Source organism: Erithacus rubecula, assembly GCF_903797595.1.
Source record: "Erithacus rubecula genome assembly, chromosome: 25".
Classification (NCBI taxonomy): Eukaryota; Metazoa; Chordata; class Aves; order Passeriformes; family Muscicapidae; genus Erithacus; species Erithacus rubecula.
This window is the reverse complement of record NC_136677.1, coordinates 826,514-852,999: the sequence shown is the minus strand read 5'-3', so window position 1 is coordinate 852,999 and position 26,486 is coordinate 826,514. Positions and strand designations below refer to the sequence as shown.

Sequence of the window (26,486 nt, the reverse complement as noted above, 5' to 3'; positions counted from 1 at the left end):
GTCAGCCCAAAGCCCAGGGAACTTGCTGAGCAGCTGTTTGTGGGGATGTGTGGTAATTCCTGCATCCTGGATAGGCTCTGCCCAGCCCTCTGTGGGGCATGTGGCCAGTGCTTGTGCTCAGCCTCTTGCCAGGACTGTGTTTGCAGCCCCAGGTGATGATTCCCGGAGCTCGCCCTCGCACACCTCCCGTTTGCAGCGGGAGGTTCTCCGTGCACCAGATGGTTTGTTTATCTAATTGGCATCTCCAGCTCCCTTTCCCGTGCCTTCTCTGCAATCCCAAAGCCCTTGATGCTGTTCAGCATGCTCTGATGTAGTGTCTGTCAGCCAGGGCAGGTAGCTCCAAGTCTCTGTTGTTTCCCGCTGTTGCCCCAGGTGGTGAAATAATGAGGAGAAGCTCTCCAGGAGGGTTTGGGACCTGACATCCAGGTGAGTGGGACAAGTGTCACACTCTTGCAATGTGACCAAGCTTTCTCGTGGCTTGCAGGACATTATTTCCCCCTCACTGTGGCTGAAGGTGACAGAATTTACCTGTCATCCCTTCCAGCTTCCAGAATGGGAAAGAGTTTGCATTTGGAACTGAGTCACCATTGAACTGGCACTGAGGCTGCTGCTGGGATGCAGCAAGTGTCAGGTGGTGGGCACTCGCCTCTTGGAACCTTTTTGATAGCTTCTGTTGGAAAAGAGAAGCTGCAGCTGCTGGCATAGGAAAGGAGGAGTGCAGCAGGGATCCTTGGGGCTGCTGTGGATGGGCTTCCTGTCCTGTCACATTTGTAAGCTGCTGTACATGCCCTGAAATGGTGAGAATTTGTTACCTGGGTGTAGCTGGTTCTCTGAGGTGTGGATGTGAATGTGGGGTTTGTGCTTTGGCCACTGAAATCCCAGCTGTGTTCCCTCTGGGACGAGGAAAGGTCACGGCAGAGCACAGTGCTCACACAAGCCGGGTATTAACATTGCAGCCGGCCAAGAGGATTTGGATGTATTGACTTTTCTGGTAACACCATCAGTATTTTCTTCACCTTGTGCAAGACACAAGTCCCTGCATTGATTGTGCAGAGGGATGTGGACAAGGTGAGAACTTCCTTCCTGAGCAAATGCAGCTTCTCTGTGCTCATCTTCGTCCACAGTTTCCTGCTTTCAGTTGCTGCCAATATTTGCATTTGTGCCACCTCCAAAAGCCACGGATGTTGCTGCAGACTGGCCTAGTTTTATTTGCTGTATCACTTTATTTGCTGTATCACTTTGACTTAGGTTCTGCTGGTTAGTTAATTCCGAGGAGGAGATGCCCCTGCTTACCCATGAGCTTGCCAAGAGAAGTCTGGGAATCGGCAGCGTCAGTTCTTCGTTTTTGTCGAGCGCTTTCCTATGACTAAGAACTGTACAAATTGCCTATTTGCGTGGAGAGGGCTCTCTTTGGGTGACCCCCAGCACACCAGCAGGCTTGTGCTGACAGCTTGCCTGAGCAGCATGTGCCTCTGCCACGCGAGTGTCCATACGGAAGCTGTGGAGTGACACCCACCCAGCTGAGCTCGCGAGAAGGACACGACCTGCACTAGCCTGGGCTTCACGCTGTGTTTTTATCACAGCCCTGTGTCCATATGCCAGTTGAGTGCCTCTGTGTGTGGCTCATGTACATATCTGCAGTGTGTGCTTCCTTATCCCTGCGTTTTTCCCCCCTTTTTTTGCTGTAATTCTGTCTCTGCTGCTGGAGCACTCCTGTGCAGCTCCAGGATCTGCTTACAGGGGTGATTTTTACCCCTGCAGCAGCTGCTTAATCCAAACAGGCTGTGTTCCCGAGCTTCCCAAGTGTTTGTGGCAGGCAGGAGCAGCTGGGGAGAGTTGTTCCTGTCAGCCCCTCTGACAGCTCACGGTGTCTGCCCAGGAAGGCTGCACTGGGCAGAGAGGAGGGGGCTCCTTTGCTAACTGCACATGTGGGAGCAATGGGGGTGGCTGAGCCCTCTCCAGGTTTATTGCTTTATTCCAGAGACTCTCTCATGGCAGCTCTGCCCAAGCTGCAGGGACACCTCCATCCATGGCAGAGGACACCCAGGGACTGTTTACTGAGCCTTTTCCAGGAGGAATCTGGAGCAGGAGGACTCCCCGGGACAGTTCTAGGAAATGTCTTGCTCCCAGATAAACATGTTGATTTTCTCAATGCAGTCGGTTTGCCGGTGCCATCTGTTGGCTCCCGTTCCATGGAGCAGATCTGTGCTGACTTACAGGAATGCCACTGCCGTAATTACACTTCTGCAGTGATCACTGAGCACACGGGCTCCTTTTGGAAGAGGTGGGGTTATCTGATTTTTCACTCAGGCCACTGCAGAAACAACTGAACTGAGAGGAGAAAAGGTGATTACTTTATGGAATGATCACTCATGCAAGAACTTTTATTTTTCATTGAATGATAATTAGATCCAAGTAGATGCATGGCATGAAGGAGGAGATTTTAGCCCAGGCCAGAGTCTCTGGCTTTTTCCTTTGTTCACAGCACAGAAATGGAAGGAAGCAGTGTCCCATGGCTCCTTTCCACTGAAAACAGACTGTGCTTCCACCTCTCTCTGTCTCAGAGCCTTTCCAAGCAGCTGGAGCCGTGCAGGGCACAGTGGTGTCCCCTCCCTGCCCATCCCCCTGGGCACCCAGCAGTTCATTTCCCTTCCTGCTGGCAGGGCCCTGTGGATTCAAGGAAGTCTGTCTGGATTATTGTCCACACTCAGCTGAGAAACAAGACATTCATATAAATTTTAACTCCTGCAAGTCGATTTCTCCTCTCTCCTATTCCAAGCTCATTTCAGAGCCTCTCACCTTGGCATATCTAGCTCTGGTGGCTGCCAGATTTGAAAATCAGGTATCTCAGAGCAAAATAGGAATTTATGATGTTGTTTGTGTTACAGCTTGGAAGTTTTAGGAGAATCCTGTGAGTTTGAGAGGCAGGATTGTCAAGGCTTCGTGTGCTGGGCTGAAGGAAGTGGTCAGTGCTCAGGACAGGGGCAGCCTGGGCTCGTCCCCAGGAGCTCAGATCTGAGCATTTTGGGGTGCACTGCAGCCAACTTCTGCCCTCTGTCCCTCCTGACCTCCGTGGGGTGCAGGGGGTGTTCTGCTGTCAGGGTAACTCTGTGCTCCCTTTTGGCCTTCCAGAGTTTCGGTGCCTCTCCTTCCATTTGCCAACTACCCCTTCTGCTTTCATGTGGTTGAAATTTCCACTCCTCCCCACAAGGCTTTTGCCTGTCGTGCACATACGCTCAGCACAGCTGTAGGGTCAGGGAGTCACAGAGCAGTGTTTGGCTGGGGTGCACCAGGAGAAGAAAAATCTGGAAAAGTAATGGATGAGCCCACCTGGCTTTGGAGAGCAGTGACCTGCAGGTGTCAGTTTGAGCACCCTGACTGCTCTCCACCAATTTTTTTTAGCAACTTGTCATTTCTCCCAAATAACTACTCCTTCCTCAAATTACTAGTGCAAGTTTTACTTGGATGCAAGAAGGAATAAATGAACTGTTTACAAGTGGCAGGAACATTTTGTTAATTGGTAGCAGCATGCATGCTCCAGGCTTGGCATTTATCCTCCTGCCTCTAAGCTTCATTAACTTCTGATAAAAGAATAGTTAATTTCTCAGACTCCTTTTTTAGAGCATTTCATTGTTTGAGAATTTAGATCATGGTTTTCTTCCTCTTCTACTTGTGCCTGAATTTATGCTTCACTTAATGATGTTTAGTCTTCCTCTCTATTTTATGTAGTGTTTGTAAGCATGAAGGAATGCACTGGATTTTGGGGTTTATTTTAGTTACCTGAAACTGATTCTTTTTGCATACATAGTAAAAGGTAGATAGGTAGGTAGATAGATAGATAGATAGATAGATAGATAGATAGATAGATAGATAGATAGATAGATAGATAGATAGATAGATAGATAGATAGATAGATATGTGAGACAGGGCAGTTATCACCTTGGCAAGGATTCTGTCATAAGGTATGAAGGTTAGTTTTCATGTGCTTTAGATTATTCCTTTAAAGATCCTAAATATCCTTGTTTGGTTGTTTTTCTCCAATTTATAATCTCCAATAAATAATGAAATAAAGGGCTGAATTCTTTGTGGCCATCCCTTGAGCTTTAGATGGAGTCAGTGTGGCTGCTGCCCAGCCAGTCCCTTTTCTGTTGAAATCCCAAATTATCTTTCGAGGGAAGGGAGAATATTAGCCAGCTAGGAAATGCAGGAATGGAGAAACCAACCTGCTCTGTTCTGGAAAGCCTTTAAACCAATCCTGCCCTCTGGAAAAACAGTGATTCTCCAAAAGAACCCAAAGTGCAAAGCTCTGGAACAAAGCAGCTGCAGCTCCCTGCAGAGCCCCAGGTGGAACATCAGCCCCCATCCCTGGAATTCCCTGCTTGTTCCTGCTGCCCAGAGCAGAGGGGATTTCCTACTTCCACCCTCGCATGGTCCTGAGGAAACTCTGCATTTCCTGAAACTGGAGCATGAGGTGGTTTCCCCAGGATTTTCCAGGAGATTTTTGCCTTTCATGTTGCATCAGTTGCTGGAGGCATTTGTGTGGAATGAAAACATTTGGAAGAAACCCCGTCAGGTTTCTGCTCCCCATAACTCCTGAGGGTGGGTTTGGATTTGGGCTGCTTGCTGAGCTCAGGGCGAGATCCTTCTCAAGAAGAACATCTCCTGAGCGCTGTTTGTGTCGCTCTGCTCCCAGTCCAGGTATTGTGTGTCTTGTGGGTGTGGAGTTTCACTCACCACGTGTAAACCCCACAGCGTCACTAGGGGACAGGGGAGGTGGCAGCCTGGTCCTCCCTGCCTGGGGTTATCAGGGGAAACCAGAGGAATTCAGTTCTGTTGTGTCTGGCCCTGCTGACCAAGTTGGGCGCAATCAGATGCTCTACATACCTTGAACTTGGCCGAGAGTGTCAGCTCAAGCCATATAATTAAGCTGGGAAATGAGAGTTCCTTAGAGCAAATACAGAGCTGGGAATGAGTAAGGAGCTTAGGAATACTCCAGATCTGTGGATTTTCATTTACGTCTTCGGGCCTGAAAATGACTCATGTCTCTGGGTAGACATCTTGGCTTTGCTCTCGGAGGAAGCGCCTCTTCGCGTTTATGTACGTTTCTGCTCAAGCTTTACAAAAGCCCCTTCCTGCAGGAAAACCTTGGGGTGACAAGCATGTGGAGAGTGCTTCCCAAGCCCCCCCAGCTCTCTGAGCTCTCCAGCCCGTGCTGAGCGCTGTGCTGGGTCCCTGGGGTGCAGAGCCCCAGCTCTGCCCCCGTTAATCCCAGCCCCGGTTTCACCTCGTGCCTGGGCTCCAGCCCCGCTGTGCCAGCAGCTCCCAGCGCCCAGTGCCAGACCTGGCTGCCCTTCAGCTCCTGCTCCTGCTGGAGGAAGCATGCTCAGTCACTTGGAAGGCTGGAAGCGTTCCTGCGCTCTGAATTCAAGGTTTCAAATGAAAGAAACAGTTTATTGTGCTTGGGTGCCTTTTCGGGATTCTGCTGGGTTCTGCTCACATGCAGGGCGGTTATTGCTCTGGCAGGGATTTGATCATAAAATATGGGGCTTAATTTTCATGTGCTTCAGATTGTTCCCTTAAAGAAAGATTCCCTTAAAGGATCCAAAGCTGCTTTTGTTCGGCTGTGTGTGTGCCTGTGAGAGCAGAGCATCCCTTAGCCCTGCCCTTGGGGCTGGCACCAGGAGAGGGTCATGTGTTTGGGTCGTGTGTCCCTGTGGGTTGGTGCCCATGGTCCTGGCACATGCACAGAGCACTTGTCCTTGTCCCCACTGGGGTCTGGGACGAGCTGAGCATTTGTGTGTCAGGTCTTCCTGGCTGTGCATCCTCAGTGGTTTTCGTGGCAGTGCTGCTTTGCATGCCCTTCCCCAGGCCTTTGCATGGGCAGGACTTGTGTAAATTAGGCTCTCCAGCAAAGCAACCAGGAGATTTGTAAAAGCTGTTCTTTTCCCAGGGAGAGGCATCTCCGAGAGAGAAAACCTGCTGGGGGATGGGAATTCATTCCACAAATCCTGGGACTGGAGCTGCTCGCTCTCAGGGGTGTTTCGTGGTGGGGAGGGAGATACTTAAGGCTGAAATTTGATTTAGAAGCAGCAGGGCAGATGTTCCTCTGCCAGGCAGAGCAGCTTTTTCTCTCAGCTGTTTTCTCCATCAGGGTTTCGCTCTGCCTTTTCTCTGCTGTTCATCCCAGCATTCCAGAAAGGATTCCCTTCCTTATTGTCTGTGTGTGGATGAAACTGGGTGCTCGGTGGACTTGAGGACAGGTGGTTCTTAGCACAGGAGTCTGGTGGTTCTACAGTCCATACCCAAAGGAACTGGGAGCTGCCGGCTCCAGGGAGGTGAAGGGAAAATCTTAGAGCCTGGAGAGCAGCTGACTGGAAGCACTTAGACTTGTTTAAACTGCATTAGTGCAGCGTTACTTCTGGCTTAAAACAGATAAATAAATACCTCAATTGTTAGTAGCCTGACACTGCCCCCCATTCCCACCCCTGCTGGGGTTTATCAGCCCTGCTGTGTGGATCATGCAGCTGTGGCACTGACTTCTCTTCTGTTTCCTCTCTGCCAGGTTGCAATAAAGATCATTGATAAGACTCAGCTGGATGAAGAGAACCTGAAGAAGATATTCAGAGAAGTTCAGATCATGAAGATGCTGTGCCACCCACATATCATCAGGCTGTACCAGGTAGGAGCTCTCTGCCATGGATTTCCATCCCTTGGCTCTACATGTGCAGCAGCAGAGTTATCCCTCCACTCCTTCTACGTGGAACTGGGAAAGCCCTTCATGTTTTCAAGGTCTCAAAGTGCTTTGATTGGAGGGGCAGGGGGAAAGTGGAGCTAATCCTTCTCTTTTCTGGGCCATGGTGCTTCCGCTGTGGGCTGGCCTCCTGCCCCTTGTTTATGGCCATTGTGTGCTTCTCAGTTTCCCTCTTGAAACCGGATGCAGGTTCCCCTTCTCACTTTAAGGGAGGGAGCAAATCTCACCCGGGAGCAGGACTGAGCCCTCCCCTCCCTGCCCAGCTCCCTGTGGCCCCCAGGCCAGGTCTGCTCAGCCCTTTCCTGGAAGGGGATCAATACTAGCAGCAGACTTGCTTTGGAATATTGTTTGCAGACTTTTTTTTCCAGCTTGTTTGACTTTATTTTGTCTGCAAACAAAATCCCCAGGGGGAGAAGCCACGTGGTGTGTCCTTTGCACAGGTTGTGCCCCTCTGTGAGGAGGGTGCAGCACAGTGATGGGAGCAGAGGAATAAAGGACTCTGTTTCTCATCTGTGCTTGAGAGATACAGATATTTATTTGGACTCCAAAGAGTTAAAACTGAGTAGAAGTGACAGAGGTGAATGTTCAGCTCCTTTGGGCAAGCCATGTGTGAGATGCTTACAGATACTCAGGGAGTGCTTCTTTGCAAACTTACTCCTTAAACCATTTTTCTTTCTTTTCATTAAAAACCTTTTTAAGCCTGTTTCATTCCACCTAAAGCTTCTGATGTGATACTGAAGAGGTGACACACTTGTGACTTGGCTTTGTTTAGGGTGGGAGAAGAGCAGGGTAGCAGCCCTGAGAAGCAGATGCTGAAGGGAGGGGAGATGGAGCAGGAGGAGGATGCAGGTGAAGGTTTGTGTGTAGTCACAGATTTAGTGTTTGAAAGTTGCTGTTTCATCCTTACTGGCCCCAGTTCCTGTCCATTCCTACACATGGCTCTGGAAAGCAGGGGAAGGTTTAGTTTTTGTTTGATGAAAGCAGTTGTGTGTTACAGAAGGAATAAGGTGGTTTTAGGCTGTTCCTCACTGCACTCAGCAGTCTCCTTATGTGTCACTCCTGTGTCCTTGTGTGCAGGTTATGGAGACGGAGCGGATGATTTATCTGGTGACAGAGTATGCCAGTGGAGGGGAAATATTTGGTAAGTACATTTATTGCATTCTTTAATCAGATAATGCACTTGGTCAACTACAGTAAACTGAAAATAGCCACCACACTCTCTTGTTTCAGCCAAGAGGTGCCCTTCAGCCTGCAAACTTTCCATTGACAAGAGGACTAAAGGAATAAATGAGAACAACTCGATGGAAAAATAACCCCCATAACCTCTGTTTCTTCTTTGGGTTTCATTGACAGGTGGTGCTGCTCCTCTTTCGTGCTCACTTTGGGATTGAAGATGTTGGAAATAGTCATGCAGTTGGATTTTAGTGTTGCTGAATGCTTTGCTTCCCAGCAATTTATATGAACCTTGTTGGTGATAGTGGAACTCTTAGTGTGTGTCAGTAGCTTTCAAAGAAACAGGCAGTCCTGCAGTTCTGGAGTGTTTTGTGATCAAAACCATGCCTTGTATTTTCTTTTTGATATCTGATGTTATCTTAGCAAGCATTGGTTACATCCCTTCCAAGCACCATTGTCCCAGAGAGTTTTGGCTGAGTGTTCTTGACCGCAGGAGCTTTTCTTGAAAGGGAAAAAAGTATCTGTGCAGCACAGCTGAAAGAACTGTGGCCTGATTTATTGATTTGTTTGGTGAACAATAGCAAAACTTACAGAAATAGGAATTTACTTACACACTGGAATTTTGTGCTGGGTGACAGAGTCGGGATTTCACAATATTGGTCTGTACTGGCTTTGCCAATATGAGCCTCCAAAAGGGGGGAAAATCCTGGGTGCTTGAATTAGCTTCATTCAGGGAAGTGAGGACAGTCACACGTGGCCTGGCAGCTCCTGGAAGCACTCCCCCTGTCCTCCTCAGTCATTGCTGAAGATTCACTTTTGATTTCACTTCTCACTTCTCTGGAGGAGAAGCTGAGTTGTAATAAAAAGACAAAGCTTTTAGTGAAGCGAGAGAAGCCCCAAATTAAGGCAAATAAAAGCTGAAAAGTGCTGGTTTCCAGCCACTACAAACTGCCACCAGTTCCTCAGCACCTCTGTGGATGGTTGCCATGGTTCCTGTCAATATTGTCCTTGTCCTTTGGATTTCTCCCTGAGAAGGTGACAGCCAGTGTTTGGGAAGTGTGGATTGCCTAGTGAAAAACTGACTTGCTGAGCCTTCCAGTTGTTTATTCAAATGTGAATCCTGGTGCTGGACACACTCAGCAGTTCCAAAGGTTTGTGAAATTCACCTTCCCATGCACAGTAGAATCACCTGCACATGTCCTGGAGTTGGCTTGGGTGTGTATCACCACAGAAAAGTACAAATCTCTTTTTACTTTTTCTCCCTCTTCTGTTGAATTTGGCAGAGATGGGTTCATCTTTTTTTAAATCCAGAGCTATGTGCAAGCTCATATACAAACTTGGAATGAATTCTTTGGTTACAAAAATAGCCTTCTGCGTGAGTCGAAGTGAAAACCTAATTGCTTTCTGAAAGATTTTCTGCTGTAGTAAATTCAGCTCATTAGCATGGCTAATTTCCATGTTGCTGCCCAGCATTTTATCCTCCCTGATAGCTGGGAGCAGCCAGCTCTGTAACAGTGTGAGGCTTCTCCAGACCCAAGCCAGCAGGTCGTGCCCCTCCACCCAGTTTCGAGGATTTTTGTGCCTTGCCCTCAGTTCAAGAGCAGAGAGGGGAAAACTCAGGTTTCAGCTTTTTGTATTCAGAGTTTCCTGGGGAGCCATTAAGACTTTGTTCTGGCAGAGGAAGCAATTTGCAGGGAGGAAACAGGAGCTGGTTCTGGGGTGGTTTCCTTGCAGTCCTTGCATCTCCAGCTGCAGGGTCTCACATCCTCGTGGGCAGCTGGGCTCTCCTGTGGGATAAAACCTCATCTACATGGTGAAAACCTCAGTGCCTGTCCCTGCTAGGGCAGGTGGGCTTTGGGAATGTGCTGTGTGTGTGAGGGGTGTGTGGGCAGTGCAGCCACTCTCACCCTGCCTCTTACTGGGCACTGGGGATTCTCTGGGAAATGAGCCTGTACCTCTTTCTTTTCTTTGGTCATGTTTTAACACCTGCATGACATAGAGTTTAAAATGCAGTGCTGGAGGGTAAGGGAGGCTGACAGCTGTAGTTTTCTGGATGCCAAATGCTCAGGATGAGGCTGAGTGCAGCCCTATGGAGCCAGAGTTAAGCACTGAGCTCTTGTGAGCTGCAAGTTTTCCTAAAGAACACACCATAAGTTGCTTCCCTGATGCTTTCACAACTTCCCAAGGCTTTAACAGTACCAAGGATCTGTCAAGGTTTCACAGGCAGGGCTGGGGGTCAGAATTTCCAGCTGGAAGAATGCAGGTTTCTCTAGATGGCCACAGTCAGTGAGTGCTGCCTGCCCCTGTCTGGGCTGTGCAGGGGTCCTGGGTCAGCACCTGGGAGGGCTGCACCACCTGTTTATCCAAACTTCCAGTAAAAGGGCAGCCAGGCTGTGCCGTCAGAGCCTTTGATTCATCCCTTACTGGAAATGGTTTGATAATTCACTTTGTTTGCGTAGCAGAGACCAGGGACAGGCCTTGGGTTTGCTGTGGGCTTGAGCAGCCAAATGTAAATTGTTATTTTTGTCCCTGTCCGTGTTTTGCGTGTGGTTGGGTCGCTGGTTTGACATTATGGAGAAATGAATGTCTCTTTTTAAACATAGGGTGGTCTCTGTTCCAGGTCCCTTGAGTGTCCTTTTTTGAGGTCAGATGGAATATAGGCTAAAAATCTGGTTTGATTTCAGCTGTTTACTATGAAAACTCTAAATAATCCTCAGTCCTCACTGAATAAGGGCTCTTGGTTGATTAACAAAAAAAAAAAAAAAAAAAAAAGAAATCACAGGAAATTTAGAAAATGATCATCTGGTTGATGTGGTTCCCACGTCTGCCCTGTCTCCCCACCGCCCGCCCGCTTGTCCTGAGCTCTGCGAGCATGAACTAGGCAGGCACACTGAACAATGTTGTGATGCCCATCTCTAGAAGGTCAGACTGCTTCTGACATCACAAGGTCACCAAATTCGCTGGAAATGTGACTTAATCCACCACAGAGAGGAGACGTGAAGCTTCATCAGCGTTTGTTTTCCAGACAGAAAGCAGCTTAAAAGCACGAGGCATCTGTCCAGAGGCGGGAGTGGAAACTTGTGTGTCAGTGCTCTCTGAACCAAAGGTGCTTTTTCCTCACTGGAGGACTGGGTTGTTTTCTTAGCAGGGAGAGCAGCGTCAGGTGCTCCATGTAAGCACAGAGAGCAGGAGTGATGTCTGCAGGGAATGATGTGCTCCTTCCCCAGCCACAGCTCTGGGTGCTCAACGCTCAGGTCAGCTCTGTAACTAACCTCCACTGCATGGGAGGTTTGTGCAGGCTAAGCTCTCAATGGTTAATTTTGGCATACAGTTGCCCTTGGTGGTATGTGAAGTATTCTGTAGGCTCATTGTTTCTGTCCTTCCTCTGGAGCTGGTGCAGAAATGTCAGTGGGCTCTGAGGCTGTGCCTACGTGCAGAGCCTGGGCCTCCCCTCCCAGCTCCTCATCAAAAGTGAAATTTCACGCCTAACCTAAACAGGGCTTTTTGCAGCCTAAGCAGGACTGGCTGGGCAGAGGGGCAGCAGAGTTTTCTGGGTGAGAGGCACAGGGCAGGGGCTGCCCCAGGTGCCAACACTGAATGTGGGTGTCACTGGCTGTGCCAGGAGTGGTGAACTCAGTTTGGGCAAAAAATACATGTAGAGGAGCCTTGCACAAAGATACCTGCTGCAGTAGTTGGGTTTGCTTTCATGCCTGCAGGAGAATTGCTGAAATATTTTGGAAATGGTTGAGAGTTTGGAGCCTTGTGCTTTGTTTCTAGGGTGCTTGCTGTATGGCCAGGCTGGCTCCCAAATCCCAGCGAGCGGAAGGTGTGAATGACCTTGTTTAGGAGCTGAGCTATTACCTGTTGATCAGTGGCTTAAATTGGAGCAGCCCTTGCTGTGCTCTGCTGTCAGTCTCCTTAGAGTCACAAATTTATGACCCTGCAAATGCCTTAATGAAATATGACAGGGCAATTTGAGATGGTCACTTTGCTCTGCCCAGCCAGCCAGCTGAGGGTCACATTTGACTTGGTGATGGTTTTCCTTCTCCAGCCCTGCTTCAGATTTGCTTATGGAATAAGTTTATGTGATGAATAAGAGTTAATTGACAAGTTCTTTGAAAAACACCTCGAGTCTGTTGCACAAGGTGAGTGGGCAAAGGCAGAAGTAGGTTGCTGTGCAGTCAGGAGCAGCACAACTGCTTTGATGGATCTTGGTAATTAGTATTTACTGCGAGTCAATTATGTCACAGGTATTTTAATGAATGGGTGACTGGGGAAAAACACAACCACCCGATGAGAAACCTGCACAAGTGATTTATTGTTATTATTTTCAAGAACAGATATCTGCATTGAGCCCCCAGTTTAAAGGAGTTTAGGGAGGGAAGTGAATCATTTCAGCCTAATTTTGGCCAGAGATGTTTTGAGGCCAAGTCAATGGCTCCACCAAGGAGTTACAACCTCCTGAAGTGAGGCTTCCTTTCTCTGCCTTTGCTGCTGCCTGTCTCCTGCCTGCCCATCCCTGCTCCTGGGACAGTGACAAGTGGCTTTGTGAGCCTGGTGCTTCCAGGTTTGAAGTGGATTGACTTCAGCTGGGTCACTGCTGTGTGCCTGCCTTTGTGATCCCTTGGAGAGGCTTTTCCTGTCCGTGTGTGCAGTGCTGGCTTCCAAGGAAAGCCCAGCTGGCAACAAGCACTACCTTTGAGCTGAGTACAGGCTTTCAGCAAAATATTTGGGAGTGCTCAGATTTCCGTAGAGGAGGCCAGCTCCATTTTTATAATGAAATGCTTTCTTGGATTTCGCAAGGATGTTGTTGCATGGATGCACAGGGAGGGAGGATGTTAAATCCCTCCTGCAGCTGCTGCTGGCTGTGCTGGCTGCAGAGCTGAGGTGAGCAGCTGCTTGTGGCTGCCACTACCTGGGACCTTGCTGCTTCCAGCAGGAGTTATCTTTGAGGCATGTTAGACCAAAGGTTTCACATTTCCTGTGAAAAACCAGGGGGAAGGAAGGATGGCACGTGGCCAGGAAGCTGCACCTCTCGGGGTGATGTGCTACCAGGCTTGGGGTCTGACTGAAGGCAAAGCCTGGAAAAGCTTCATTTTTATTTTGATGTAGAAAAATATTTTAAAACCTTTGCACCTGTGCACAAAACAGTTCTGATTTTCCAGGCATCCCCTCATCCTCTATATAAAGTTAATTTCAGAGCCTTTCACTCATATCCAGCCCAGCCTGGCTGGTTGGCAGCAGTGTGCTGATCCCTGCTCGTGTCCCTTCCATGTCTGCTGGAGCTGGGAGCCACGCTGCTCCCACCTCCCCAGCTCCCTCCAGGAGCTCAGGAAGCCCCTGTGTCCATAACCCTGTGTTCTCCTTCCCCTCCCAGATCACCTCGTGGCCCACGGGCGCATGGCCGAGAAGGAAGCCCGGAGAAAGTTCAAGCAAATTGTGGCTGCTGTCAACTTCTGTCACTGCCGTAACATAGTGCACAGGGACCTGAAGGCAGAAAATCTCCTCCTGGATGCAAACCTGAACATCAAAATAGCAGGTGAGCTGAGCTGAGCGGTGGGGGAGGAAGGCAGCTGCTTTCAGGAGTTAATAAATGTAGGCACTGGCTGCTTCCAGGTATTCAGGGAGAAGGAAACGTGGTGCAGCTAGAGGAAGCTTTGGATTTCTGTGTGGCCTCCTGCCCAGAGCTGAAACTGCCAGGTTGCAGCCAGGAGATTTATACCTCCCTTCAAGCAGTGCAAAGTAAAAGAAGGAGGGAAAAAAGGCAGGTTTGGCTTCCCAGGCTGCAGACACTGGGGCGTTCACTGCTCTGCTGATGGGTGAGACAGAGAGAATCACCAAACTGACCTTGTTCTGAGTCCTGCTGCTGGTTCAGGCCTTCTTCAGAGCAGGTCAGGCTGGGTGAGGAGCAGGAATGGCAAAGCAGGGATGACAAGGTGGATGGTGGATCAGTGAAGGGGAAACTCTGCTGGAGTCATTCTCGATGTGGTGTGACAGAGCCAGAGTGGCCTCAGTGCTTTGGGGCTGTGTTCCCTGCAGGGAGAGGAGCTGAAGCAGCTGAACACACAGCTCCTCACTGCCTGCTCCCACAGTTCTGCAGAGCAGTGGGGGCTTTTTGTCACTAGCTGCCCTCAGAACTGCATGTCTGTGATCCTCTGACCATGAGACTGAGCCTTGGCTCATCTCTGGACACACTGACTAGGCTTGACTTTATGGGGCTTGGTGGGATTATGACCTATTGAACCAACAGGATTTAACACTTAAGAGTTGACCTCAATCCTCGTGGGTCCTTATTCTATGGTTCTGCCCTGGTCATCTCATTTCATGGGCTTTGGAAGTGGTAGATCTTGTACTCAGCATTTAGTTCTGTCAGAGCCTAGAGCACAGCAGGGCACCTTTGGAAAGCACTTGGTTGCCCCCTCTCCCAGCAAACTCCCTGGGTGAGCTTGTTGTCTTTTGCAAAGGTTTGTAACTTGAGGCTTTTTTTGTTTTTGGTTTTTTTTGGTAAGTGCTGAGAGCTACAAAACTTTTCAGTCTGAGCAATTTAATTCTGGGAAGTGGGAGATACTCCTCTGTCTTGATAGCATCTTGAAGGAAGGAAACAGCCTGGCTCATTGTCACTGTTCTCTCGTGTACCATCCAGAGGTGTTAGATTCGAGTTCAACACTTGGCTTGTGGTAAAATCATCAGTAACTTTTGCTTCCCTCACACCCTGTCTGTGAGGAGGGAGGAATAGCAAGGAGAGATGGACTTCATGGACTTCTCTGTGGTGCTTAACAGTGTGAGCCATGTCCTCCTTGGCACAGGGATGATAACCTGCCCCTCGCTGTCCTGGGAGCAGCAGATAAGGGGGGACACAGCTGATGGAGGAGTGCAGCTCCTTGGGGTGGGAGTGCAGGGGTTGTGGAGCTCAGGGCTGGAGTTCTGTGCAAAGGCTGCACTAATGGTTTGAGGCCATCTTGTGTTCACGGGGAAAATCCTCTCTGTGTGAGGGGGAGGGTGTCTGGCAAACAGCAGAAGTTAAAAACTAACCCAGGTGGAAACTGGAATTCAGCTGGAATTGCTGGGGAAATGTCCACATGAGCAGGCTGAGAAGCTCTGGAAATTGTGGAAATCTTTTTTAATCGAAGGGAGTTGGAAACTATTTTCTTTCCAAATCTGTGCTCCCAGAATGACTCCAGGAGACTGTCCCCACCCTGGTGGTGGCACTGTTTGCCTTGGCAGGAAGGTGCTGTAGGGCTTTGAAAAGTAGCCTGGAAAAGCTGATTTATGGTATAGGATTTTCCAAGTATTAAGTTTTCTCCCTGTAACTCATCAAATACAACTTGACACCGATTCTTCCATTGTTTCAAGAGGATAAAAAAAAAAAAACCCAAAGTGATAGCAAGAGATCTTCACACCAGACCTCCCAGGAGAAATGTACAGAAATGCACACACCAGTTACAGTGGTGGGGAACCAGCTGAACCTTCACTGCCAAACCCATGAACTGTGTCTACCTCAAACTTGGGAGCTTTTCAGACTCTCAGCACTGCAGGTTTTCTGGAACTTTCCATCTGATGTCCCTTTGCAGCTTTAAATCCCTTGCCTGGCAGGTCCCAGCTCTGAGCCTGCAGCCCTGGGGTGGGCAGTGCTGCTGGTCTCACTGGTGCTCCCTATTGGGTTTGGGTTGTTTCTTGGGTTTTGGTTGTTTTTTAGGGTTTTGGTTGGTTTTTGGGTTTGGATTGCTTTTTTGGGTTTGGATTGTTTTTCGGGTTTGGATTGTTTTTTGGGTTTGCATTGTTTTTTGGGTTTTGGCTGTTTTTTGGGTTTGGATTGTTTTTTGGGTTTTGGCTGTTTTTTGGGTTTGCATTGTTTTTTTGGGTTTTGGCTGTTTTTTGGGGTTTGGCTGTTTTTTGGGTTTGCATTGTTTTTTGGGTTTTGGTTGTTTTTTGGGTTTGCATTGTTTTTTGGGTTTTGGCTGTTTTTTGGGTTTGGATTGTTTTTTGGGTTTTGGCTGTTTTTTGGGGTTTTGGCTGGTTTTTTGGGGTTGCATTGTTTTTTGGGTTTTGGCTGTTTTTTGGGTTTTGGTTGTTTTTTGGGTTTGGATTGTTTTTTGGGTTTTGGCTGTTTTTTTGGGGTTGCATTGTTTTTTGGGTTTTGGTTGTTTTTTGGGTTTGGATTGTTTTTTTGGGTTTTGGCTGTTTTTTTGGGTTTTGGCTGGTTTTTTGGGTTTGCATTGTTTTTTGGGTTTTGGCTGTTTTTTGGGGTTGCATTGTTTTTTGGGTTTTGGCTGTTTTTTTGGGTTTTGGCTGTTTTTTGGGTTTTGGCTGTTTTTTTGGGGTTGTATTGTTTTTTGGGTTTTGGCTGTTTTTTGGGGTTGCATTGTTTTTTGGGTTTTGGCTGTTTTTTTGGGTTTTGGCTGTTTTTTGGGTTTTGGCTGTTTTTTTGGGGTTGTATTGTTTTTTGGGTTTTGGCTGTTTTTTGGGTTTGCATTGTTTTTTGGGTTTTGGCTGTTTTTTGGGGTTGCATTGTTTTTTGGGTTTTGGCTGTTTTTTTGGGTTTTGGCTGTTTTTTTGGGGTTGCATTGTTTTTTGGGTTTTGGCTGTTTTTTGGGTTTGGATTGATCGCCGTTCCGCTGTTTTCCGCAAGCAGCGAGATCCCGATGCTGTGACCCTCGCTCTCATTTTTCCCATGGATGCTTTTTCTCCAGTGTACCTTCTGAGAGTCTGAGTCAGTAGCTGCTGGCACTGTGCTCCCTGTGCTCGCAGCTGGAGAGTTCAGCCAGGAGTTGCTGATTGCTGAGCAGCCCGTCCTCCCCGGCTATGGTTCGGAGAGGAATCCCATCTATGCATCGCTTTGCATTCATCTGCTCTTCCCCTCCTGAGGATGAGATCCCTGAAGCCACTCCCAGAGCTCCACACCAAGGAAACTTGAGGGACTGGACCCACTGTTTTGTAGCAGAGATGTTTGTTTTTAGTGTTTTCCCTGTATCACATCATTGTGACCCACCTTGCTGTTCAGAAATGCCTCTTTCCCTTTGCATCTGTTTGTGGAATGAGACCCGATTGCTCCCTGAGGATTTGGATTTATGCATCTCCTTGGCCATAGATTTTAAGAAAGTTTATTTAAGTTGTAGTTTGTGTTTTTGTTCGGTTTAGATTTTGTGCTTAGTTGCTCCAGGGTTTTCGAATCCTCCCGTGAACTTTCTTTGGGTTTTTAAAGCCCTGCTGTTTTCCCCAGCCTTGGCCTCAGTCCCACAGAGCAGGTGGGATCTGGAAGCCGTTTCCAGCCTGGAGCAGTGTCCCTGTACAGGATCTGCCTGGCTGCAGCTCCCCACAGAGCCCAGGAGTGCCCTGAGCCCGGGAGGGGCTAGGCAGAGCAGCATCTGCACGGGGGGAGCTTCCACCCCGAGCTCTGGGACCCACTGGCCCCGTTCCCTAAGGACAGACTCTGCACTTTCCCTTCTCCCCACCTCCTCTCCCTGTCCAAAGGAGCTGTGAATCCCTGGAGGAATTTCAACACCATGGGGAAGGGGTGAAGTTTCCCAGCTGGCCAATCTGCAGGAAGCAGAGCAGGGTGCAGGAGGCAGCTGTTGCATGTCTGTTCTGAGGCTGCAGTGCTGCCAGATGGGATGGCACAGCCCTGGCATGGCACAGCCCTGGCATGGCACAGCCCTGGCATGGCACAGCACAGGAATGGCACAGCCCTGGGAATGGCACAGCCCTGGGAATGGCACAGCACAGGAATGGCACAGCACAGGAATGGCACAGCCCTGGCATGGCACAGCCCTGGCATTGCACAGCCCTGGAATGGCACAGCACAGGAATGGCACAGCCCTGGGAATGGCACAGCCCTGGCATTGCACAGCCCTGGAATGGCACAGCACAGGAATGGCACAGCCCTGGGAATGGCACAGCCCTGGGAATGGCACAGTACAGGAATGGCACAGCCCTGGCATGGCACAGCCCTGGCATGGCACAGCCCTGGCATGGCACAGCACAGGAATGGCACAGCCCTGGGAATGGCACAGCCCTGGGAATGGCACAGCACAGGAATGGCACAGCACAGGAATGGCACAGCACAGGAATGGCACAGCCCTGGCATGGCACAGCCCTGGCATGGCACAGCCCTGGCATGGCACAGCCCTGGCATTGCACAGCCCTGGAATGGCACAGCACAGGAATGGCACAGCCCTGGGAATGGCACAGCACAGGAATGGCACAGCCCTGGCATGGCACAGCACAGGGAATGGCACAGCCCTGGCATGGCACAGCCCAGGGAATGGTACAGCCCTGGCATGGCACAGCCCTGGCATTGCACAGCCCTGGCATGGCACAGCACAGGAATGGCACAGCACAGGAATGGCACAGCCCTGGCATGGCACAGCCCTGCCCCTGCTGCTGGCACTCGCTGTGACCTGTGCAGCACAGTGGGGACACCTCAGGGCTCTCACCTGTGCAGGGCTGCAGCTGCTCCCAGCTGTGCACTCCTTGGAAAATCCAGGTGTTCCCCAGCTGCTCAAAGCCCACTCGTATACTTACAAGGACAAACAAAACTAACTAAACCAGGATAACTTGCTCAATATATGGGAAGTGTCAAAATTCCACAGTTGTCAGGAGTTTATGTCTAAAGCTGGTACAAGTGCTGTGTGTTGGGAAATACATCCAGGGCTGCAGCTTTTAGTGCTGGCTCCAGTGGCCATAACTCAGGCACTTGTTACACATCCTGCTTTGAACGGGAGACACAGCTCAGAAGCTTGCAGAGCTGGAAAAAATTGTGCAGCTGTGTGATATTTCCCTGGAATTGTCCTCCACAGGCTGACTGGAGGTTTAGATGACTTTACTGCCAACACTAAAAACCCAGCAGGTGTGTGAATGCCTTGTTTTGATGCCACAGTGCCTTTAAAGAACATTTTCCTTCTCTGCTGAGTTTTGAGGTGGGGTTGGAGCAGCCTGATGTACTGCAGGTGTTTCCACAGGAACAGGCTGCATTAGGCATTCTCCACATGCATAAATCATCTCCACAGTGAGAACTCCCTCCCTGCTAAGGGACAGGGAGAAGGAATTCAGCTGTGCCCCTCTGGAGCTGAGCTGGCAGGAGCAGTGCCAGGTGCTCTGTGCAAAGGAGGAGAGGAGTCACCTGGAATTAGGTCATGGAAAATCCTGTGAGGGGAGCATCAAGAGGCAGCACAGAGTCACCAGTTGGTGCATTCTGGGAAGTGCTGGTGGCATTTGCCTCCCTCTGGCATGGAGCTGTTGGCATCACTGGTGATCCTCACTTGGAATTTGGTGTGACACCGCTAATTAATTGGTAATCAACTGGTAATATTGGGTAATCTTCATTGTGTTAGAAAAAACATGTGAACACCTCAGAACTCCTCTCTGGGACTGTGATTGCTTCAATTCAGTTGAGGAGAAAAAAAGAAAGGAAATTTAATGTAGATTCTTTCTTTTTACAAGAACCAGCTCCTTTGTCTTGGATCCAGACTGGTTTTCTTGCCCTTTGCAGTACAGGTCCCAGCTGTGAGCTAGGTGGAGGCAGGTTAATTAACAGAGAATGCCATTAGTGCCCACATCAGCTGATGGCTGGCTGCCTGTGAGGTGAAGACCTTTCTCTTTCAGGATTTGTTATTTACTCTTGGTGAAAGATTTGACTCTTTGTAGAGCTGCCCACTATAACCCAAGTTTGCAGCCCCTGTAGTGCTTTCTGGAAAAATCAGAATTCCCATTTTTTTTTCCCTTTTCACTCTGTCCTTGTTGGCACAGCCCAGAGCTCAGGGCACCAGGGAAGTTTGGAATCACCACCCCTGGAGGTGTCCATGGAAAGACTGGATGTGGCACTCAGTGCTCTGGGCTGGTGACAAGGTGGGCATTGGGCACAGGTTGAACTCAATGACCCTGGAGGTGTTTTCTAAGCTCAGTGATTCCATTTCCAGTGTCTGTGTGCCAGTCACCCATTACAGGATTGTATGTGACTTTACCAGACTCAGCAAGTTACTGAAATACCATTTGTTCAGGACAGCTGCAGTGAATCACATTCCTCTCATTGTTTCTCTTTGTTCTTTCAGATTTTGGGTTCAGCAACATTTTCACCCCTGGCCAGCTCCTTAAAACCTGGTGTGGGAGTCCTCCCTATGCTGCCCCAGAGCTCTTTGAAGGCAAGGAGTACGATGGGCCAAAGGTTGATATTTGGGTATGTGATGAGCCTCTTTCCCCCTGACTTTGATCTGATTTTCTCTCTGTTTGTTTGGCTTTGCTTCCTGAGTGCTCAGTGCACGTCTTGGAGAAAAGCCCTGACGCAGCAAAAAGCGTTTTCCAAAGAAACCTTTCCAAAAGTGCGTCCTGGCTGCTGGGGCTGCATTTCCCAGCGGGGAGGCGCCAGGAGCTGCACTGGCCAGGGCTGGTTTGAGCAGTGTGTGTTGTTTTGGGTGCAGAGCCTGGGCGTGGTGCTGTACGTGCTGGTGTGCGGGGCCCTGCCCTTCGACGGGAGCACCCTGCAGAACCTGCGCGCGCGCGTGCTCAGCGGCAAATTCCGCATCCCCTTCTTCATGTCCACAGGTAAGGGCAGGGCAGGGCTGGAGATTGCACTGCACCTCTCTCAGTTTTAGCTTTTTACACCGTTATGGGTCTGCGTGGTGCTATTGATTTCCAGCAACTGCCCTGTCAGACATGAGCGTTCGTGTCCTGCTGCTGCAAAACACTTTAATAATAAACCCTGGGTGTGGAAAATGTGATTAATTTTCATATAAAATCAGCTCAACAAATAGTCGTGTGTAGGTATTCAGTTGCCTGCTGTCAGGTTAAGGAAAAATTTACTTGGAGTTTCCCAGCTGCAAACTTCCTTGCGTGTTGTCTCTGCTGGTGAAGAGGTTCTCTCCATGCAAAAAATTCTGCTAAAACTTGGAGTTTTCAAAGCAAACTCAGATCCCAGCCTTAATGGGAGAGCCTCAGCAGTCCATTTTGGTGACAGCAGTGTTACATGATGGAGAAATCAGTCACAGGGAGCTGTGGGGTGCACAACATTCTGAGGGTGCTTTGCTCTCGGCCTGCAAAAGCCACTCACAACAGGATGGGGACAGGGTGACAGGGCTGAGTGTAGCAAGGGTGGCTTCCCTCCTTCCTAGCACTGCAGCAGTGTGGCACACTGGGGGCCCTGCAGGTGTGAAGTGCAGAAGAGAAGCAGTGTTTTTGTGAGGTGACTTCCCAGAGGGGAGCTTGGGAAGGGAACTGCAGCAGCCATGTCCCTCCCACGGGTGACCCGACCTCTCTTCCTGGCAGAGTGTGAACACCTGATCCGCCACATGCTGGTGCTGGACCCGAGCAAGAGGCTCTCCATGGAGCAGATCTGCAAACACAAGTGGATGAAGCTGGGGGAGGCTGATGCAGAGTTTGACAGGGTGAGCAGCAGCGAGCAGGGTCTGCCCAGTGACTCAAGCAGGCTGCGGGTACCCGCAGTGTTGGTTCTGCTCTTCGGGCACACTCATTCCCAGGCGTGGCCTTTCCCTTTCCTGTGTCTCCTGACCTTGCTTTCCACTCCACTCCTTATCTACGTGCATTTTTGTATCTCCCCCCGTGGCACTGGGAGCTCGGGGCAATGGGTTTGGGACGGGCTGCCACCAGAGCTCACGCCAGCTGCAGCCAGGGCCCGGCGCTCGCGGGAGCGCTGTGAGTCATCGGGGAGCCTTTGGGAATGCCAGCTCTGACCGTGCCGTGCCCTCGCAGCTGATCGCAGAGTGCCAGCACCTGAAGACAGAGCGGCAGCTGGAGCCGCTGAACGAGGACGTGCTGCTGGCCATGGCGGACATGGGGCTGGACAAGGAGCGCACGGTGCAGGTGAGGCCCGGCCGCCGCTCCTGCCGCTGGGCGGCCGCGCTCGGGGCAGCGCAGTGTCCAATGCTCCGCTCGCTTTGCCCCGCAGTCGCTGCGAGCCGACGCCTACGATCACTACAGCGCGATCTACAGCCTGCTGTGCGAGCGGCTGCGGAGGCACAAGAACCTGCGCATCGCGCCCTCGCCCGGCGTGCCCCGCGCCCTCGCCTTCCCCGCCTCCGCCAACATCCAGGTGCGCCCCTGTCCGTGCTGCCCAGGGCCAGCCCGCCCCTCCTGCTCAGCCCAGGGCTCTGGCTGGAGGGGCCAAACGTTCCCTGTCTGAGAATTTGTGTGTGCTTTGGGTGCCCTGGTGCTGAGGTCAGGAGCAGTTTGTGCATTGGCTGAGCGTCCTTCAGACAGTCTCCTGCTCGCTTAGTGACAGAGGGAAGGGAGCTGAGGGAGTTGTTGGGAGTTGGAGTTCCCAGCCCAAGGCTGCTGTGTGATGCTTCTTCCCCACCTTGTGCTGCTCTTGGAGCAGTGAGCACTTGCTTTGGGAGGGGCCAGATCATAAGGGAAGCAGAGGAGATGCTGACCCTGCCTGAACAGAAGGAAGGGGAGTAAACAAGGCAACCTCTTGAGAATAAACAGCCCTTCACTGGCTCCAGGGTCACCTCCCTGTTCCAGGTGCTGCTTAGGGCTGGTGTTAATTCAGCAGTGTTTGTGTCTTCTGATCCTGATCTCTCTGCTCAGCAGACAGAACAGACAGGCAACACCATGAACATCAACGTGCCCCAAGTCCAGCTCATCAACCCCGAGAACCAAATTGTGGAGGTGAGGAACGTCCCCATGACCCCTGACAGCTCTTTCTGGCTCACATTGAAGCCTTTCCTTTGATCCTCGTGTTGCATTTCAACATCTCCAATGTTTGTCCTGCCCAGACTGATGGAACCATGAACTTGGACAGTGATGAAGGGGAGGAACCATCACCCGAGGCTCTGGTCCGCTACCTCTCCATGAGGAGGCACACAGTGGGAGTAGCTGACCCACGGTGAGTGCTGCACTCTAGCCTGGACACCCACTCCCACCATGTGACTTTGGTCCTTCTGGATGTTCATTTAAAAGTCCCAGTCCCCCTGCACAGCTTGGTCAGTATTTTAGGTGGAGATGAGGTACTTTCCTCCTGCTCTTCCTGATCAGCTCTGGGTGAGCTGTGCTTTTGGTCAAGGCAAGTGTCTCACCTGAGCTGCACTGCTGTTGTGTCCAAAGTGAAGTTTTTGTGATAAATGCCATCGAGGTTAATGCCAAGAGTTAATTCTCAGCATGGAGGGGGAAAAAGGGACAGATAAAACCAAAGAGTGGCTTGGCTGCTCTATGTGACCATTTCCCAGAGCAGTAAGAAGCTTTTTGTGAAGTGAAGCTGTGTGTGCTGGGTCTGTGAGGGGTTTCCTCAATCCTGGCTAATTCCCCTCTCCAAATGTGGTTGTACAGGACGGAAGTCATGGAAGACCTGCAGAAGCTCCTGCCTGGCTTCCCCCGTGTCACTCCCCAGGCTCCGTTCCTGCAGGTGACCCCGAATGTGAACTTCATGCACAATGTGCTGCCCAGGCAGAACCTGCAGCCCACGGGGCAGCTGGAGTACAAGGTACTGCCCAGGGTCCCTGCTGTGCTCTGTGCCCTGCAGCTGGGAGGGCTGGTGGTGCTCACACTTGCTCCCTCTGTTTGTCACTCCTTGGACTGCATAAGCCTCAAGAATTACTCTCTCTGTGTATGATTCCAATTGGTTCTCTAAAGCAGGTTTAGATCAAATATTAGGAAAATGTTCTTTAGTGTGAGAGTGGTGAGACACTGGAATAGGTTGCCCAGAAAAGCCTCAGATACCCCATCCCTGGTAGTGTCCAAAGCCAGGATGGATGGAGCTCTGAGCAACCTGGGACAGTGGAAGGTGTCCCTGCCCATGGCAGGAGGTTGGAACGAGATGGTCTTTAAAGCTCTTTCCAACCCACACTACTCTGTGATTCTGTGAAACAACTAAAGAATGAAAGAGCAGTGCAATATGAAATGTATAAATGGGCTGGTCAGAAGTAGGCCTGTGCTGCCTGGCTTTGAGCTGCAGGTTCAGGGAGCTGCAGAGTTTAACCCTGCTCATCCCGTGCCCGTCCCCATCACTCCGCGATGCCGGTGACATCCCCGCAGCCCCCAGGGCTCGTCCCCTCCCGCCGCGTGACGGGGCTGGTGAGGGTGCTGTGTGTGTGTTGCAGGAGCAGTCCCTGCTGCAGCCCCCCACGCTGCAGCTGCTGAACGGGATGGGCCCTCTGGGGCGGCGCGCGTCGGACGGCGGCGCCAACATCCAGCTGCACGCGCAGCAGCTGCTGAAGCGGCCGCGGGGCCCCTCGCCGCTGGTCACCATGACGCCGGTGAGTAGCACAGGGTGCTCCCTGCAGCCCCTGCTCCTGCCACAGCTGCCCTGCTGCCCCGCGCAGGTGCTGCAGCCCCTGCTCCTGCCACAGCTGCCCTGCTGCCCCGCGCAGGTGCTGCAGCCCCTGCTCCTGCCACAGCTGCCCTGCTGCCCCGCGCAGGTGCTGCAGCCCCTGCTCCTGCCACAGCTGCCCTGCTGCCCCGCGCAGGCGCTGCAGCCCCTGCTCCTGCCACAGCTGCCCTGCTGCCCTGTGCAGGCGCTGCAGCCCCTGCTCCTGCCACAGCTGCCCTGCTGCCCCACACAGGCGCTGCAGCCCCTGCTCCTGCCACAGCTGCCCTGCTGCCCCGCGCAGGTGCTGCAGCCCCTGCTCCTGCCACAGCTGCCCTGCTGCCCCGCGCAGGCGCTGCAGCCCCTGCTCCTGCCACAGCTGCCCTGCTGCCCCGCGCAGGTGCTGCAGCCCCTGCTCCTGCCACAGCTGCCCTGCTGCCCCGCGCAGGTGCTGCAGCCCCTGCTCCTGCCACAGCTGCCCTGCTGCCCCGCGCAGGTGCTGCAGCCCCTGCTCCTGCCACAGCTGCCCTGCTGCCCCGCGCAGGTGCTGCAGCCCCTGCTCCTGCCACAGCTGCCCTGCTGCCCTGTGCAGGTGCTGCAGTGCCAGCTGGGGCTCTGCGCTCTGCTCCTCAGCACTTTGCTGTGGTTGCTTTTGTGCTTTGCTGATCCTGTGTTGGAAAGTCAAGTGTCCGTCTCGGGGCGTGTTCTGGGTGCATCTCTATCAATGGATTCTCCAAGCAGCAGCAGTCCCGCCCAGGCAGTTGGACTGGGGAAGGAATGTTGGAAGGGGCTCTTGGCCAGGTTTCCTTGGTGCTGCACAGGAGCCAACACACACTCCTGTGGAAGCCTGTTTGGGAAGATCAGGTGTCCCCTGTGTGGAAGGGACCGTGCTGGGTGTCCTCCTGAGCTGTGGCTCCTCTCTCTGCAGGCTGTCCCAGCTGTCACCCCTGTGGACGAGGAGAGCTCCGATGGGGAGCCGGATCAGGAAGCTGTGCAGAGGTAACTCCCACTCTGTTAACATTTGCCCTTCCTACCTCCACCAGGCTCAGCTTGGGCTGTTCAGAGCTGATTCAAACACAGCCACCTCATCAGGGCACCACTGTTGATTTTACAGCGAAGGTTCAACACTTCTCCTGTTCCTTGGGTGTTGATTAGTGTAGGCAGTCACTCCTCTGGCACTACTGGGTGCTTGCAAAGCTGGATTCCCCTGAAATGGGTAGCTGGTTGAGCAGTAGGTTCTCCAGAAACTCTTGGAACTGCTAAATTCCTTTGCTTAGTGTGCACCAGCATGCAATCCACACTAACCTGCCAAGTGAGTGCCGAGGGATTCCCCTCCCTGCTGGCTGCTGGAGGTGGGAGAACTCCTCTGTGGCCTTGGGTGCCAGTGCAGCAGCTTTGGTATCAAGACATGCAGTAAACATCCAACTCTGATGCCTCAAACAAAGTGAGCTTGCTGGAATTACGGGTACCTCTAGCTGCTAATTTTAGCATCAGACCTTAAAATAGTCTGCTCCAATAAGGAAAGCATTATTAGCTCTCAGGCTGGGAACTTCTGTTCTCTGTGTCTGCTCTAAACACACTCTAGAAAGTGGGTAGAATGTGCTTGTACTTTCTCAGTCCATGAACACACTAACCATGGCCTTGCTAACATTTTCTTAGGAGCTTTTGCATAGTTTCTTCTCTGCTAACCAGCTGGGCACTACGTGTGGTGGGTGCTCCTGCTTCTTACCTCAAACTGGAAGAGCTTTCTGGATCCCCCCTTTGTACAGGTCATCACCTGGGTAAGGGAGTGGCTCCTCAGGGGCTCACAAGGGTTCAGCCTGGGGGTTGTTGCAGGCAGGGTGACACTGGGGTGGGTGCAGATCATGCTCCAGAGCCTTGGCCAGCTGTGCTCCTCTCAGTGTGGGTGTGAGCAGTGACAGGCTGTGCATTGCAACTCCTTTTACCTGCCTCAGCCCAGAAAATCTGCCTGTAGCCTCAATAATGGCTTCAGCAGCCATTAGCAGTTTTAATGTAGGGCCAGGAATGTTCTCTGACAGCACCTCAAACAGCAGGTGGTCTTTTTGGCTGTGCAAGCATGATAAGTCTCAATCTTGGCAAGGGGATGCCTGGACATCTTACCTGGGCAAATTTTCACTATTCTAAACCTGAAGGTTTCAGTTGAGCCTTTAAAGCATTAGCTCAGCTGGAAACATTCTGAAACCCCTGTGCAGTGTTTTGCAAGGCACTGAAATGTTCAGATCCCACTGAAAACCAAGTCCCCTTGGACTCAGAGGTCACTTCACTGCTCTCAGCAGTGCTGCCCTTAGT

At 51.1% G+C, this 26,486-nt stretch overlaps 1 protein-coding gene across 4 annotated transcripts in view; it reads left to right on the top strand.

Moving 5' to 3' along the window:
- SIK3 (SIK family kinase 3) overlaps window positions 1-26,486 on the top strand; it is a 69,660-nt gene that overhangs the window by 28,018 nt on the left and 15,156 nt on the right. For 2 of the 4 annotated variants that reach the window (XM_079326538.1, XM_079326536.1), the window contains exons 2-14: window positions 6,563-6,679; window positions 7,829-7,892; window positions 13,302-13,463; window positions 19,972-20,096; window positions 20,338-20,461; window positions 21,182-21,300; window positions 21,626-21,736; window positions 21,822-21,965; window positions 22,466-22,543; window positions 22,651-22,760; window positions 23,201-23,354; window positions 23,971-24,126; window positions 25,105-25,175. In XM_079326538.1, coding sequence (XP_079182664.1) covers window positions 6,563-6,679; window positions 7,829-7,892; window positions 13,302-13,463; window positions 19,972-20,096; window positions 20,338-20,461; window positions 21,182-21,300; window positions 21,626-21,736; window positions 21,822-21,965; window positions 22,466-22,543; window positions 22,651-22,760; window positions 23,201-23,354; window positions 23,971-24,126; window positions 25,105-25,175 — 1,535 coding nt within the window. Of the gene's footprint in view, window positions 1-6,562; window positions 6,680-7,828; window positions 7,893-13,301; window positions 13,464-19,971; window positions 20,097-20,337; window positions 20,462-21,181; window positions 21,301-21,625; window positions 21,737-21,821; window positions 21,966-22,462; window positions 22,544-22,650; window positions 22,761-23,200; window positions 23,355-23,970; window positions 24,127-25,104; window positions 25,176-26,486 lie in introns of all 4 variants that reach the window. The other 2 variants (XM_079326537.1, XM_079326535.1) reach the window with 1 other exon arrangement.